General features: G+C 39.9%; 3 protein-coding genes across 4 annotated transcripts in view; 2 read left to right on the forward strand and 1 right to left on the reverse strand.

Moving 5' to 3' along the window:
• LOC145502991 (uncharacterized) overlaps positions 1 to 2509 on the forward strand; it is a 38090-nt gene extending 35581 nt beyond the window's left edge. For both annotated transcript variants that reach the window (XM_081482408.1, XM_081482409.1), the window contains exons 56-60: positions 88 to 239; positions 494 to 712; positions 901 to 964; positions 1185 to 1428; positions 1664 to 2509. In XM_081482408.1, the coding sequence (XP_081338534.1) occupies positions 88 to 239; positions 494 to 712; positions 901 to 964; positions 1185 to 1428; positions 1664 to 2319 (1335 nt within the window). In that variant the 3' untranslated portion in view covers positions 2320 to 2509. The remainder of the gene's footprint in view (positions 1 to 87; positions 240 to 493; positions 713 to 900; positions 965 to 1184; positions 1429 to 1663) is intronic.
• A 900-nt stretch (positions 2510 to 3409) lies between these two features.
• On the reverse strand, positions 3410 to 7589 carry LOC145502997 (MORN repeat-containing protein 5-like). The gene is made up of 6 exons (XM_081482420.1): positions 7477 to 7589; positions 7312 to 7386; positions 5680 to 5758; positions 5406 to 5517; positions 4494 to 4625; positions 3410 to 3980 (listed from the first exon to the last, which is right to left on the reverse strand). The coding sequence occupies exons 1-6, from the start codon at positions 7521 to 7523 to the stop codon at positions 3895 to 3897; spliced, it is 531 nt and encodes a 176-aa protein (XP_081338546.1). The 5' UTR covers positions 7524 to 7589; the 3' UTR covers positions 3410 to 3894.
• A 49-nt stretch (positions 7590 to 7638) lies between these two features.
• The window catches only part of LOC145502993 (uncharacterized), an 11991-nt gene continuing 5183 nt past the window's right edge, over positions 7639 to 14446 (forward strand). Inside the window, exons 1-7 of the mRNA XM_081482410.1 lie at positions 7639 to 7991; positions 9183 to 9265; positions 11199 to 11307; positions 11422 to 11556; positions 12739 to 12849; positions 14120 to 14173; positions 14332 to 14415. Of these exons, the coding sequence (XP_081338536.1) occupies positions 7782 to 7991; positions 9183 to 9265; positions 11199 to 11307; positions 11422 to 11556; positions 12739 to 12849; positions 14120 to 14173; positions 14332 to 14415 (786 nt within the window). The 5' untranslated portion in view covers positions 7639 to 7781. The remainder of the gene's footprint in view (positions 7992 to 9182; positions 9266 to 11198; positions 11308 to 11421; positions 11557 to 12738; positions 12850 to 14119; positions 14174 to 14331; positions 14416 to 14446) is intronic.

Below are 14446 nucleotides of genomic sequence, written 5' to 3' on the forward strand. Positions count from 1 at the left end.
AAATAAAGTTAAGCTTTTAGTGCCAGTAATTATTTTTTTACATGTAAAATTCTTTATAGACTTGATCTGTGATTTTTTCGTTTTCAGCTTTCCGTTGCTTGTCACGTGATTGCTGTTCAAACTCTCAGCGATCACCCAGTTGGGTCCAGTCCTCTCTCAAATGCAATCGAACTGTCTGGCCATGGATTTCTACCTTTCGTGCTGTTTTGTTACTTTGATGTACACAAGCGAAATGAAAGGTATTGAATTTTGTTGAAAATTTGCAGTTGTCTGTTTAGAGTTTATTCAAAACCGGTTTAATAGGTTGCAACTCATCCTATGCTAACTACTTGGACAATGAAATTCTGATCATGAATGGGACCTGTAACTAGAAATTTGATTCTTTGTTTACTTCCTCGTTCGCTCTCTTGCTTGTGAGATCGATTGATTGAGACTATCCGAGACGAAAGGGTATTGTCATTTACAGAGATGTGATTTAGATATTCCCTTTCAGTTGGCCCAACTCTGGATGTTGTAGCTGGGATGATTCCCATGCTTATGAGCTTAAACATAGAATCCGGACTTCCGGTCGAGTGTTCATACCTCGAGGAATCCTGGTTCATAGAATTCCCTGCCCTGTGTTGAGTGTAATGGACGTGTTCAGCGCTCAGTGGCGGCCTCTGACTCCTGTCGGCATCAACAAAATGGTGGCCTTACTTTTCTGGACCAAGTGGTAAGTTTGACGCGTTATTGTTTGTTTGTTTTAGCGATTTTACAATCTTGAAAACTTTCTGATCGTTAGACGTTCCATTTTTCGACGAAGATATGTCAAATGCATGAAATATGATAGGGAAACTGAACTTGTACTCTACACTCTCATCGATGTCGTCTTGTTCACTTGCAAATGTCGTGTTGTTTCAGGTGTTATTCGTCACTAGAGGTTATGGAACATTTCCTGCAGTTTGCTGAAGAATTCAGGGACAAGGTAAATGTACAATTAATGGCTGATTGAGTGATAGAGATGATGTTATTCATTCACGGAAATTTGCCCTTGCAGTTTGTCTCGCTCAAATACAACACATTATTATAGAAAGAGAACTTATAGGTGAATATTGTCAAAACCATATAAGAGTCATCACAGCATGGCCGACCACACGGGGCTGCTAACGCAGTTGGTAGATTCTTTTCTTTCCTTTAACTTCCAGTTTGCGTTTGTCACTTGCTGTGTGCGGAGTGAAGAACCAGTCCCCTCCCATCGCCAGTCCCTGGCCAATATTCTGACCGAGCGAAGCTGGCGTAAAACCAACGACTCCGTCACCCATACGTGTGGCTGCTATTCGCAAAGTCAGCGGACTCGCTCCATAAGGCGAGGCTTGATTAGTGACCCGGATGTATGCCAGCTGTTTGGTCTGGTTGGAGCACCGACACTTATTTTACTTGACAGTTCAGGTCAGCAAGGAAATAAACTTGTGATCACAATATTTAGTTTTGTGAGTTTAAAGCGTATAGTTGCTCAAGAAATCATAACGTATTTCGGACCTTTCGGATTTTGGTTTGCAGTTCACATGGTGAATTCGATTTATGATCGATTCCGACCCATCCCTTGATATGGCGATTCTTGTTCTTCAATATCAAACCATAATTACAGTTTACTTAGTTCCTGTAAATCGTTTGTCCTCTTCAGGTTACATATCATGGCAAGGCCGGTGCTGTTGTCAAAATGCCTCAAGTTTTCGTACTTTTCTGCTGCACATCTTCTCTCAAGTGAGTGGATCTCCTTGCCCTGTTCCTAGCTGCACAGACTGTGATCTCGACAAAGAAGACGATGAAGAGCCCAGCACTTCAGAAATTGACGAAAGCGTTGAAAACTCGTCAAGCCAACATCGCCGAGAATCACTCGAGTTAAGCTCTTTGCGCCAAAGACTTCATGGAGCTAAACCGGACGACAAACATTTTGCATCACGTAGATCTTTTGCGCCTCAAGGTTTGAAGAAAGAACTGACAAGACCTAAAACTACTACAGCTGCTACTCGTTATACAAAGCCTCCCGTCTACAACAGGACCAGCGGGCTTAATGAACCTTTCAGAACTTATTCTCGCTCTTTCAGCGCGCACGGTGCTATTCAGCCCAGACGTCCAGGCACGACACGGCCTGGGTCTGTTTCAGTGCGGACGCACACGCGCGCACCACAGGCTAATACCGAATTGTCTTCCGGTGATTTTTCGCTCCCGGTTGTGACACGGCAAAGAGGTAAAAGAACTCATCCGCTTGAGCATGGCTCGGCACCAAGAATCAAAACAAAAATATCAGTCGAAGATTTTAATCTTTTGCAGAAATAGAGAAAACATAACTTAAAGGCTGCCTGTCGGTCAGGACAGCTTTACTGATGTATTTAAATAGTATGAGACAAGACAAAATTAAAAGGACTTCTCTGTGAGACGCTGAGCTTATGAAATATTTAAATGAGCTATATATTATTTTATCGTGAATGAGCAGGTAGCCAAAGTATTTTGATCGGGGTGGGGTGGGTGGGAGAACTTACTCTTAGATTGGGAATCACAGCTACGTACATACAAGAACAGCCAACAAAATAGTCATTTTTGTTCCTAAAAATAGCATAGCTGGAAAACATACGGTACCTATATCAGAGCTTAGCTCTCATTTAATTACGTGTTTATAAGAAACATTATAAAGTACATCTATTTTCGTCCAAGCGACGTTAAAAAGACACTGTAAATAGTTCTTACGTATACTCGATAGGTTTTGTACACAAATATTGATGTAATTTATTACTACGTCGTTAAAGGAAATTGTTTTGCTCTCCCTACATTAGCTCTGTCGGTGCCAACGATGATCTGTAGGTCATTTCTGCTCAAAACTTGGTCTTACAGTTACTCCCCTAAGAAATGCCCCATCGGGGCCTGAAGAGTTCATGAAACAAGGAGTGTGTTAAGATAGGTGCTAAGAGCGTATGTATTAGAATATAGTTTACTACGTGTAAATATTGAACTGCATCTAGGGTAAAATACATTTCAAAATTTCGCACTACCGTAATTTTGGAAGATTCCGGTAAGACTACTAGGGAATCAATATACTCTCCTCTGGAAAAAGCCCATTTCTGTCCACTTCCGCTTTCTCCTTTATTGTTTCTTCGTACGTGTATTTAGTCACTGTCGACACACTGTATTCCCATGCATTAAAGACTGTTAGTAGTCATGGCCTATAAAAACTTGATCTTTCCCAAATTTGACTATGAATAAAATTAACCTTGTGGATTTGCAATTATTGACTCCTGGGTCGTTTGCTTTTGTAGACTTCTTTTGGTTGTTGTAAAATGTTTGTTCATACAGTGCGACTAGCTCCAATGCCCTGGGAGGCAGGTCTTGGGTTGCTTGTTTCTTCGAATTACAGAGAGAAGCAGACAGAAAATTCACTAAAAATATTCTTTTATTTACAAGTTACATTCTATAGTCCTGTACATGTACTTTATTCCCATGAACGAAACATATTTCCCTGGACTAAGCTACATAAATAAAAATTTTGGACAAAAGAAACAAGGTTCAAATTAACACAAGTTGGTAACCTCAACGAACAAACGAATTCGAGCGATGTTTAACTCCCCTGGAAGTCCACTGAAAGGTTCTCGTCTTCTGGTACACCGGTATGATGAATTAAAAATTAACAGTAACTAAATCAAAATGGGTTTGGTTTTGCATCCAATTGGCATGGGGCATAACTCTGTTCACGGGCACAAATTATTTAGTTCGGCAAACATTTTCATGGCGGAGTACGTCAGTCTCAAGTCCGGAACATTATTAACTTGAACTTTGTTCAAACTGACGGTATTAAGAACGACCTCTGACTGTCCTGGACTAGAGCAGACGCTGTTCGTATCCCTCTGACGATCAAAGGTTCTACTTGATAAGATCTGGTCTGTATCCGACGTTTTCATCCCAACCCTTCCTGCATGTTTTGAGAATCCAGTCATGTTCGTCATCATCTAATAAAAACAGCAAAAAAGGTTGTTCAAATGGGTCAGTGTGATTGGCGTAACCTGTATCTGAAGTAGCATGAAACAAGAAACACCTCTAAACGCAGATATTTCAAACACAAATAAAAGAAGTCTATTTGAGGGCTGAGCATGAGTGTTCTTAAATCTAACACGATATAGATGTACGTTTGAAAATGGTATTTTCCTCGCCCTCAAAAGACGAAACTGAGGTGTTCCCCGATTAAATGCTTGGACCTACAACGTATATTCAGCCAGCATATGTTCGTGGTAAAGTGGAACAACGTTGGTCCGATCGCCAACGGGTCACAAATATCTGTTGTTGTTATAATCAGGTTGGTCATACTGTTCTCGGAATCAGTAGAACGTAAGGAAAGTGGCCATGAATGACCCGGATGTGGCAGTAAAGTGGAGTTCTGATGTATGTTGTGCAAACAACACTACTAAAGAGTGTCCTGAATCAAGCGGCTCATGCCTGTTTTCAGCATCAATATAAAAACTAACCTGCATTTCTGAGGAACTTGTAATCATAGTCTACAATCACCCTTGACACAGGGTTGTAGAATCCGTCGCCACAGTCATAACAGCCTTCGGGAATCTCGCGAGGTGGAATGCGGTTGGTGAGCTGGGAACGACCTGCAATAAAGTCACGACAAACCTCAATCGCGCGCAGCCATTATCGGGGCGGTATGGTGTATATTCGTGACGTGAATTCCCGTGTATTTTGGGCGTGAAACGTGATATTTGCTCGTGATACGCGTAGTTTCCATAGTGAAGCAAAAAAAAAAACTGAAGATTTTTTTTCTTTTTGTAATGAAATGCGATTTTGTTGCCACCAAGTGTACTTACGTGAAAAAATTATCAACTGCGATTCGCGTAAAATGACAAATTTCCACTGTGATCTCAAGTAGAATATAACAAAATTCTCCCACAATGAAATATCGTCGAAAACTACCGTGGGAATCCCGACTTTTCGAACCTCCAAGGAAAACAAAAAGTGGTTCGAAAAATCGGGTAGTTCGAGAAATCAGGGGTAAAATTACAGTGTTCGACTGAGGAGAGGGAAACGACTTTTGTTTCGAGTTATCGGGAGGTTCGAAAAAATGAGAGCTCGAGAAATTGGGATTCCACTGTAAGTACTTAGCTTTTAAAAACCTTCGACCAGAAAAGTTTCGAGAAAAAGGAATGTACTCCCATACAGGAAGTTGTTCTTATATGCGAGCTAATTAATTTCTGTGTCATGAATTTGTCTACGGGAGCGTTTTGTCGGGGGCGTTTTTGAGCTGTTAAATTGAACCTGACATTGTCTAAATTTTGGCAAAATATGTCAACTTCCTAGACTCGAAAGAAAGGGAACAAGTGCCTACCACAGCAAACAAGGAAGCAGGAAGTCTGTGGTTAGACATATAAACGTACCAGCTGGTTTTAATCCATTGCACATTTCAGTATAAAATCTCCTGTCATATCCATCACAGTATTCCCAATCCTCTGGATCATACTCCAAACCATCAGCAAATGTGTATTTACCCTAACAATAGAGGTTGCATTTAAGGTGAGTTGTACCTAGTAATAAGGGATCCAGTATGTCTTCATAAGCTATATCAAATTGTACTTTGTGACAGAGCGTCCCCTTATAAAGCTCTTTTAAGTTCCCCCAGCACCTCATGGGAGATCTGAATATCTTTCTTACCTCAACCGCAATGCCTTTCTCCCACTTTCCGACATACTTGCTCCCATTTGAGAAAAACAGGGTGCCATCGCCATGGAACCTAGATATAGTAGAACCTTGTACATTATGAATGCAAAAACTAAAGGGACAGATTCATGTCTCTATTAAATAAATAATCCATAAATTTCTAGCAAGCTTAAACTTTGCCAATATTTTAAAGCACAGTACAAAGTAGCAATATCAAGATGTGCCCACAATACATTTAACTTTATCTGCTTGAGTGCCAGACCATTGTATATCCTGTGTGTCACTCCATTCTTATTGAAAATGGGTGTCTAGTAAAAAACTTCAAATGCCATAAGTTTTTTACTTTAATTACAGGCATGTACACATTTTTGAAAGGTCGTAAATTTAAAGTGTCTCTTTAATGCATTTCATTTCTCTGAGATTGATGTAATTTGATATTCATGTGATGTCATGGCAATGGGAAATTAGCAGTCTCTCAAAAAGCCTCTTACAAATCTCAGTTGTCAAAGTTGTTTCCAGTGTGTCAGGAGTTTGACTTAATCTCTTAAAATTTTGACATACTCAGTACGTCCGAATAGATTTATTAAGTACACCTCTTTTTGAAAAAAAGGTGTCATCCAGAAGTTGAGGTTTGTGCTGTTAGTGTACTTTCACTCTAAGCAATGAGTTAGAAAACTCTGGTTATATTTATTATATAGACTTTTATGATGACAAATGTAACTATGCTTCACCTGAGGAACTACAGAATAGGCTCAGAATTGATCACAAAATTATTTCAAGTGACCTACAGCAGCTCCATGGAATCTAATCAATAATAGGATAAATTATATTTGAATGTGATCGTGTTGTAATTTACATGGTTGAATTCATACCACCACAGACATATGATTGGGCCTGTGGGGACCTGTGGGTAAAGCAGCAGGAACTGAAAATAATGCCAGCAAGAATATAATAGAGATTACACATGACGTTACGTCAAACCGCAAACGGCAAAAATGAAACTTTTGCTGTCTGTCTTCAGCTGTCTGTATAGTAGAGTGAAAATATTTGTATTTGCAGTGAATAGTAGGAGACATTTTTCTATTTTTGTGTGATTTATTTAAGGATTAAAAGAAAACAATGAAAATTCAGAGGTAATCTTTCCCATTTGTTGTCTGCCATAAACGTCATGCTTAAACTGTTATTACAGAGTCTTGTCGCAGATTAATAGAATTTCGACAGTTCCAGTCAGTGATTATTTTATAAAAAGATGATGCACTTGAACTTGCGTAACAGTCAAGTCACACTTCACTGCCTTCTGACGTCATACTGGGTGTGTGACGTCAGCGACAATATCATGCAAGTCGTTCCACTACAATACGTTCTAATTACATTCTTCTGAACGCAAAAATCGGGCCGAAATGGAATTTAGGCTCTAATGTATAAAGTACAACATAACTAAGAATAAGCAGTAAGTGCATGGGTTTGCATGGCACAAAAAAAATGGAAAATCTAGGACTTTATCGAGCCATGATTCACCTGGCAGCGTATCTTAACTACCTTTTAGAATATTCTACTTTGAAGTTAGTAGCTGAATAGTAATCTGTTCTATAAAAAAAATAAGTATTACGAAGTAGTTTTGCTTACATTCCGTCCTTCATGTCACCGACGTATTTAGTTTCTAGTGCCGGAGGTAAGAAGTACTCAGCTTTACCTTCCATTCTGCAACAACGACAGAAGCTCAAATAAATATAACTACGAACAACGGATATCTAAAATGTATTATACAATAACCTATATATCTATATTTACCTTCCATTTTTTAAATCTCCCTCGTAGTTACTGCCTGTGTAATCCATTTAATCTACAACTCGATTTGTGCCAAGATGGTGGACAGTTTTTCAGTAATGGTTGCTATGACAACTGCTGAGCCTTTAGTATGTGTTCAGCGGTAATCCAATAAATTCCGTGAATTTTCTTATATCGGCTCTTGTGGAAAACATTCGTTTTATTACGGAACATCATTTAAATTGAAATATTTCCTTTTGCAGCTGTTAAGCATTTTCATTTCCCTCGGTCATCGTTTCCTCCTCTTGCCTCTGCCAAGCCATTTCGAAATGGAGGACATGTCAATGGTGCAGACTCTGCGAATTTGGAAGGACGGTGTGACCTTCATGGAACAAGGGAACTTTCAAGATGCGTTGATGAACTTTATGGCTCTAGAAGGAAGAACTGATTCTTCTCAGCAACTGATCACGTCGGGGAGAAATCTCTTTAACATAGGACAAACGTATTTAGCACTTAAAAGAATGGAAATGGCTGCAAAGGTACAGAATAGTTTACGTGAAGGTTTTGTTAACTCTATAAAAACTTTATGTGCCGGTGATTTACGTGACTCCATTCACGAGCCGGCCGGCTATTATTAACTAGCGTACAAGTGCTCATTGCACTTACCACGAAATCTGACCTCCATGATATGCACTTGGTCACTTCTTTATAAAGTATTTCCTCATGTTTGTGGACGTTAATTTTTGTTTTAACTTACTCACGATCAACACCAGCTGTTTATGATTTGGTGTCAAATTCTGTTTGTGATGCATTGATTTATTTGTTTGCAATTGTCTTTCAATATATTGCATGCAGTGGACGAGTTTATACTTAAGCAATGGAACAGAAAATATGAACCAACAGAAGATTTCCCATAACCCCATAAAAATAAATGGCTGTCCTTAACCAACAGCTCAGACAAATTTTTATTTTGCAGTGAACCTTGCACCAGCAGAACTTTCTATGCTAATTTTATAGATCTACTTTCTAAACTTTTGATAACTAAACTGTGTCATTAGTTCGTCACCATTCAATAAATAATATGGGATATTATGTGTAAAAATGCATTGTTAACTGCATAATCATGCCACGTGTTTCAAAATACCAATCAGATGGTACCTATTACTTGCCAACTCTATATTTAAGTACATTTGAATCAATTTGCATTGACTGCACGTGGACAATCATGTGAACAGATAAATATCACCACTTATAGAAATGTCTTCAATTGTCTTTAATAACAGTTCAGTATACTATATTGGCCTTGCACTTTCGAGTTATCAACCACACATTTTAAATAGTGTTGCATGCATATATGTATGTATGTATGTATGTATGTATGTATGTATGTATGTGTTTGCATTATATACATTAAAGGTTAAAGGGTGGGAAAATGTTAGGTTATACTGAGATATGAGTTTTTAAGAAGACCCAAAAGTAGATATTTTGGCACTGAGGGCTAGGGAAAACAAAGAAACAATGAAAAAAATTTCTTAATCAGGTTGGTCAATTTTATCAAATATCTGATTTACCTTTTACATGCTGGGTCATTACTTGATGATTTTTTAAAACTACCAATGTGACACAATTTTTACAACATTCCCATGTTTATAGACATTACAGTTAAGTTATTACCGTTACTAGTAAAAGGTTTATGATGCTAAACTTCCACTTATTTGTTTAACTTATAGGCTTTTGAAGAGTCGGTAGAGAAAGATAAAATGTTGGCAGTTGCCCATTTCATGCTGGGGAATGTCAATTTAGCATTGAATAGGTAATTATAGTTAAACCCTTATTCAATATTTCAGTTTAATTGTAACTGTAATTTTCTAATTATATAAATTTATACAAGTTTTTATATTAACCCATTGACTCTTATGCTGCCCATAACTGGCCGTGACAAGTGTTGGCCTTTGTTCCACTTCTGACGTCATCACCTTTGATCAAAATTGGCATCATCTATACTCAAGTTCTGCATGAGGAAAAGATCTTTGTGTTAGTAATGATACCCAGATCTGAGTGATCAGCTCAATGGAGCCTGAAATATGCACGAAATTCCCAATAATTTGAGTGAAAAACTCACAGCAAAATTTCCTGCGACTTCACATAGTCACTCCATGGTAAATATTGCCCATCTCGATGATGCTTTTTCAGAAATTTTTAAACTAGAAGCAAGCCCAGTAGAAGGTCAATCACTGCGGCAAAAAGATAAAAGGCGATAAAGGAAAGGCAAAAAAAAATTAAAAAAACGAAAAGCCTAAAGATGTGGGTCACTTTTGATTTCTGTGCATGCCCGAGCAAAAATGTTGTTACAAATGATGCTAGTCAGTAGTGGAAAGAAATGCATGCTGTTGTGTCGCAAAATGCCTTTTTGAGTAGATTGAAGCTAATTTGGCCCATATCCAGGCTGATGATCTTCAAAATGTCCAAAAAATGTGTTTTTGGCAAAAAGCTCCAGGAGTCAATGGGTTAAGAAAAGTTAGGAACATGTTGAAGTGGATGTGATAGAGTAGAATTTCATTCCAAACAATTCCCTCACTCTGTTGTACATTTTCTTTTAATAATGTGTAGAAATTCATTGTAGCTTGTTCATAAAACATCAAAAGGGTGCCTAGGTTCAATTTAAAGTAAAAGACAATGATTATAAGGCCTTTCATTCAGGTGTAACAACAGCAAAGTTTGCCAAGATTTATCTGAATAAGAAACCAAAACCAAGTATCTACATGTGCAGTGTACATGTAGAAAGATAGATATCTTTGCAAAAACATACAAATCAGGAAAATAAATCAACCTTTATTAACCCATTGATGCCTGTGCTGCCTGTAACCTCCCGTGACAAGCATTGGCCTTTATTCAACTTTTAACATTATCATCTTTGATCAAAATTGGCATCACTTACACTCGAGTTCTGCAGGAGGAAAAGATCCTCCCAATGATACCCAGGTCAGAGTGACTGGGTCAATTGAGCCTGAAATATGCACGAAAAATGCTTAGAAATTTTAACGAAAAACTCAGAGCAAAATTTCCCTCAACTACACTTGATTACTCCGTGGTAAGAATATCCTGTCTTGCTGGTGCTTTCTTGGAGATTCCTGACCTGGAAGCAAGCCCAGTAGAAGGTCAACAATGGTAGCAAAAAGATAAGAAAAGGAGGAAACGGAAAGGCAAAAACAAAAAATTCAAAATACCCAAAACCCTGAAGATGTAGGTCCAAAATCTTAAAATTTTGATTTCTGCACATGCCTGAGCAAAAATCTGCAAAAACACAATGTCACAAATGCCTTTTTGGGTATGTAATTTAGCTCCTATCCAGGCTGAAAATGCCAAAAATTTAGAAAAATGCCATTTTTTTTCCTAAAAATCTCCAAGTAATCTCCAAGTGTCAATGGGTTAAAGTTGACAATGATGATGACAATGAAACATGATGATGATGATGGTGATGATGATGACCATCTTATGATGTTTAGCGCATGTTCTGGGAATTTCAAGACGTGTCTAACTAGTTTCTTTCTTGCTGTCCTATAATCCTCTATAAATATACATGTACTTTTACTACTGAGCAAGTATCCCAGTTAGACTAATTTGGTCCAAGAAGGCAGGCCATGCTTCTTCAGTCCGTGGCTAAATGCGGTATGCAGAATAGATCAGGTTTGAATCACTGCATGTACAGCAAGTTACATAACTTTTTGTATATTTTCTTCTCCCAGGAATGAAAACGCACTAAAGAACTTTAATGACGCTAATTTCTATCTGCGGGGAAATAGATTAATAAATTATCAGCAACTGGGCTTAAAGTCCAAACTTTACTTGTGCGAGGTAAGGAATCCCAAGTTTTCAGAACAGTGGCCATTTTTTTATATTATTTAATGCATTTTTTGTATTTATTTTTTCAGTGTTGATTTGTTTATTTTTTTGTTTCATTTGAATTAGATTCTGACCAACAGGGCCATTGCACACTCAAGGTTGGGAGATGCCCAAGAGGCTAGAAATGATTTTTTAATGGCACTTCAATCCAAGGTGGAACCACGTCACAGCATCATTGAAGATCTCTTACTCTGTTGGCAGGTGATGAATCAAGATAACAGAACTTATAATTTAGCAGAAGAATCTCTTCCTGTCTGCCTGCTTGTCTTCCTCCCCCCCCCCCTTTAACTGCCATTCTGTCTCCACCCCCACCCCCCCCCCCCCGCTGCTTGCCGGCCTACCTGGCTGCCTGCCTGCCTACCTGCCTGTCTACCTCCATGCCTTTCAACCTGCTTGCTTGCCTGCCTTCTCACCTGCCTGCATTCCTGCCTGTCTACCTCCCTGCCTTTCAACCTGCCTTCTCACCTGCCTGCCTTCCTGCCTCTCTACTTCCCTGCCTACCTCCCTGCCTGTCTGTTCATCCAGGCTACTTACCAGTCTGCCGTCCTCTCTGCCATTCTGCCTGCCTGCCTTTCTTCCTGTCTACTTACCAGCCTGCCTGCCTCTCTGTGTTATGCCCTCCTGTCCTGCCTGCTTTCCTGCTTCACTGCTTACCTGCCTGTCTGCCTGCTTGTCCTGCATGCCTCCATGCCTGCCTGTCCTGCCACCCTCCCTGCCTGTACTGTCTGCCTCCATGCCTGCCTGTCCTGCTTCCCTTCCTGCCTGCCTGTCCTGCCTGCCTCCCTGACTTTCTGTCCTTCCTCCCTGCCTGCCTGTCCTGCCTGCCTCCATGTCTGCCTGTCCTGCCTCCATGTCTGCCTGTCTTGCCTCCATGTCTGCCTGTCCTGCCTGCCTCCACATCTCCCTATCTTGCCTCTATGTCTGCCTGTCTTGCCTCCATGTCTGCGTGTCCTGCCTCCATGTCTGCCTGTCTTGCCTCCATGTCTGCCTATCTTGCCTCCATGTCTGCCTCTCCTGCCTCCATGTCTGCCTTTCCTGCCTCCATGTCTGCCTGTCTTGCCTCCATGTCTGCCTATCTTGTATCCATGTCTGCCTGTCCTGCCTCCATGCCTGCCTGTCCTGCCTCCATGTCTGCCTGTCCTGCCTCCACGTCTGCCTATCTTGCCTCCATGTCTGCCTATCCTGCCTCCCTCCCTTCCTGCCTTTCCTGCCTTTCCTGCCTGCCATAATGCCTGCCTGTCCTACCTCCCTCCCTGCCTGTCCTGTCTGCCTCCCTGTCTTCCTGTCCTGTCTGTCTTCCTTTCTGCCTACTTTCTAGCCTCCCTGTCCTGCCTGCCTCTCTGCCTATGTTCCTTCTGACTGCACGTGGTTTTCATTTTTCAGTCTGGACAAAATGTGGAGCCTATGGATCTTCCATCACATGCTGTGTTTCAGCCACAGAAACGCCTTTTTGATGCTATCAATGAAAAACGGGATTTCTTAGGACAATCCCAGGTATGATGTGAACCAAATACGTCTTATCATAACGCTGTTTCCGATTGTTTATTTTTTGTTTGTTTGTTGTTTTGTTTTGCTGTTATTGTTTGCAAATACTAGGGGGCCAAAGATTTTCTAAAATAATTCTAATTTCTTATAAGAAGTTAACCCAAAGTTAATGAAGCAGTATAGCCCACAGTATATGTACATGGATGAGTCAAACGTGCATGTTTATTTGTGTTGTGTGGAACCCATTAGGCATGTCTGCTTTGTTCATAATAAGTTTCCATTTAAGGTTTAAACAGTGAAACTGTAATGTTCTGAGCACAAACACTTTGATTAATTAAAACTCATGCGTGACCTTTTCATAATGAACCTAGTTATCTCTTCCTCCACTCAAATACTTCTAATTGACATTTTACTCTCAAACATGTTTTTCAGATCAACCGAGAAGAGACTTGAGAGAGAGTGGCATGCTTTAATTTTCCCATTTATGTCTTTTCACTCCCCTCCCCCTGGTCACTGCCCAATAACTTTTCATAGACTACAAGAGGTGACTGACAAATTTCTGCTCACATGTTTCATATTATTAAGATGACAACTACTCACAGTCTCAACATTTCTAAATCTCGCTGCAGTTTCAAGTAATTGGTAATACGCTACATCCCTAGCTGAAGATTGCAGTTATTTGTGAGAGAAAAGGAAGAAACTTGTGAGGCAAACTCAGTGAATCATGACTGATAAATTTAAATACTTGAGTGGCATGTCAATGATGGTAACTAACTTTCCAGGCATGCTTTAAACACCTGGCTTCACATTACAAGGATTGCATTGTAGTCTCAGGTTATTAAACCGTGCTGAGTCTTCCATAGGCTCAACCATAAGTAACAAAGGCTTAGAAACAAAATGACTGCAAATCACCATCACACTTTTTTGTTTCATAGCTTTTATGCCGCATTTCTGCTTTAGTTTTGTCCTACGGCCAAGTATAATCGACTTCCTAAGATTGCTCCCAACCCTTATCAATTAAGGTTGTACACTCTTGTTTAGGTCAGCAGTGTACGATCCCAATCTGTGAGCAGGCTACCATTCAATGAACTGTAATTCTCCCAGTTTCCTATCCTCTTTCCGCCCCCCCACCACATGCCACGTCCCAAATTGTACAAATTCAAATTCTCAGTTATTATTGGCCGAGGAACGAACCTAACTGGTCACATTGCTAGTAGAGGCGGACTGTAGTAACATGAAGCTAGCTCAGCGGCCCTTATGAAGGCTCCTTTTCTTCCAGGTTGTAGCTGCCAATGAGCTAACAAAGTTTCCAGATGGACGTAAACGTTCTTCGGTAAGTTCATCATAGAATAATAAGTGGTACCCTTGTATTGTGATAAAAATATTGTTATTGCTTGAAAAATAGTTTTCTAACTCCCAATGTTTGAAAGTGTCATTTGTCATTTACTAGCATATTGTAACAATATTCGCCATTTTTTCTCTCCGTATCAGCATCAGCCTCCTTCCCCAACTTCACCCAAAGAGGAGGAAGGTGAAAAACTTCCCGAACAACATCTTCCACAGGCTGCAAACGCGGTAAGTACAAACAGCCAATCGCAAGGCTGGA

This window comes from Orbicella franksi, chromosome 11, assembly GCF_964199315.1.
Source record: "Orbicella franksi chromosome 11, jaOrbFran1.1, whole genome shotgun sequence".
Classification (NCBI taxonomy): domain Eukaryota; kingdom Metazoa; phylum Cnidaria; class Anthozoa; order Scleractinia; family Merulinidae; genus Orbicella; species Orbicella franksi.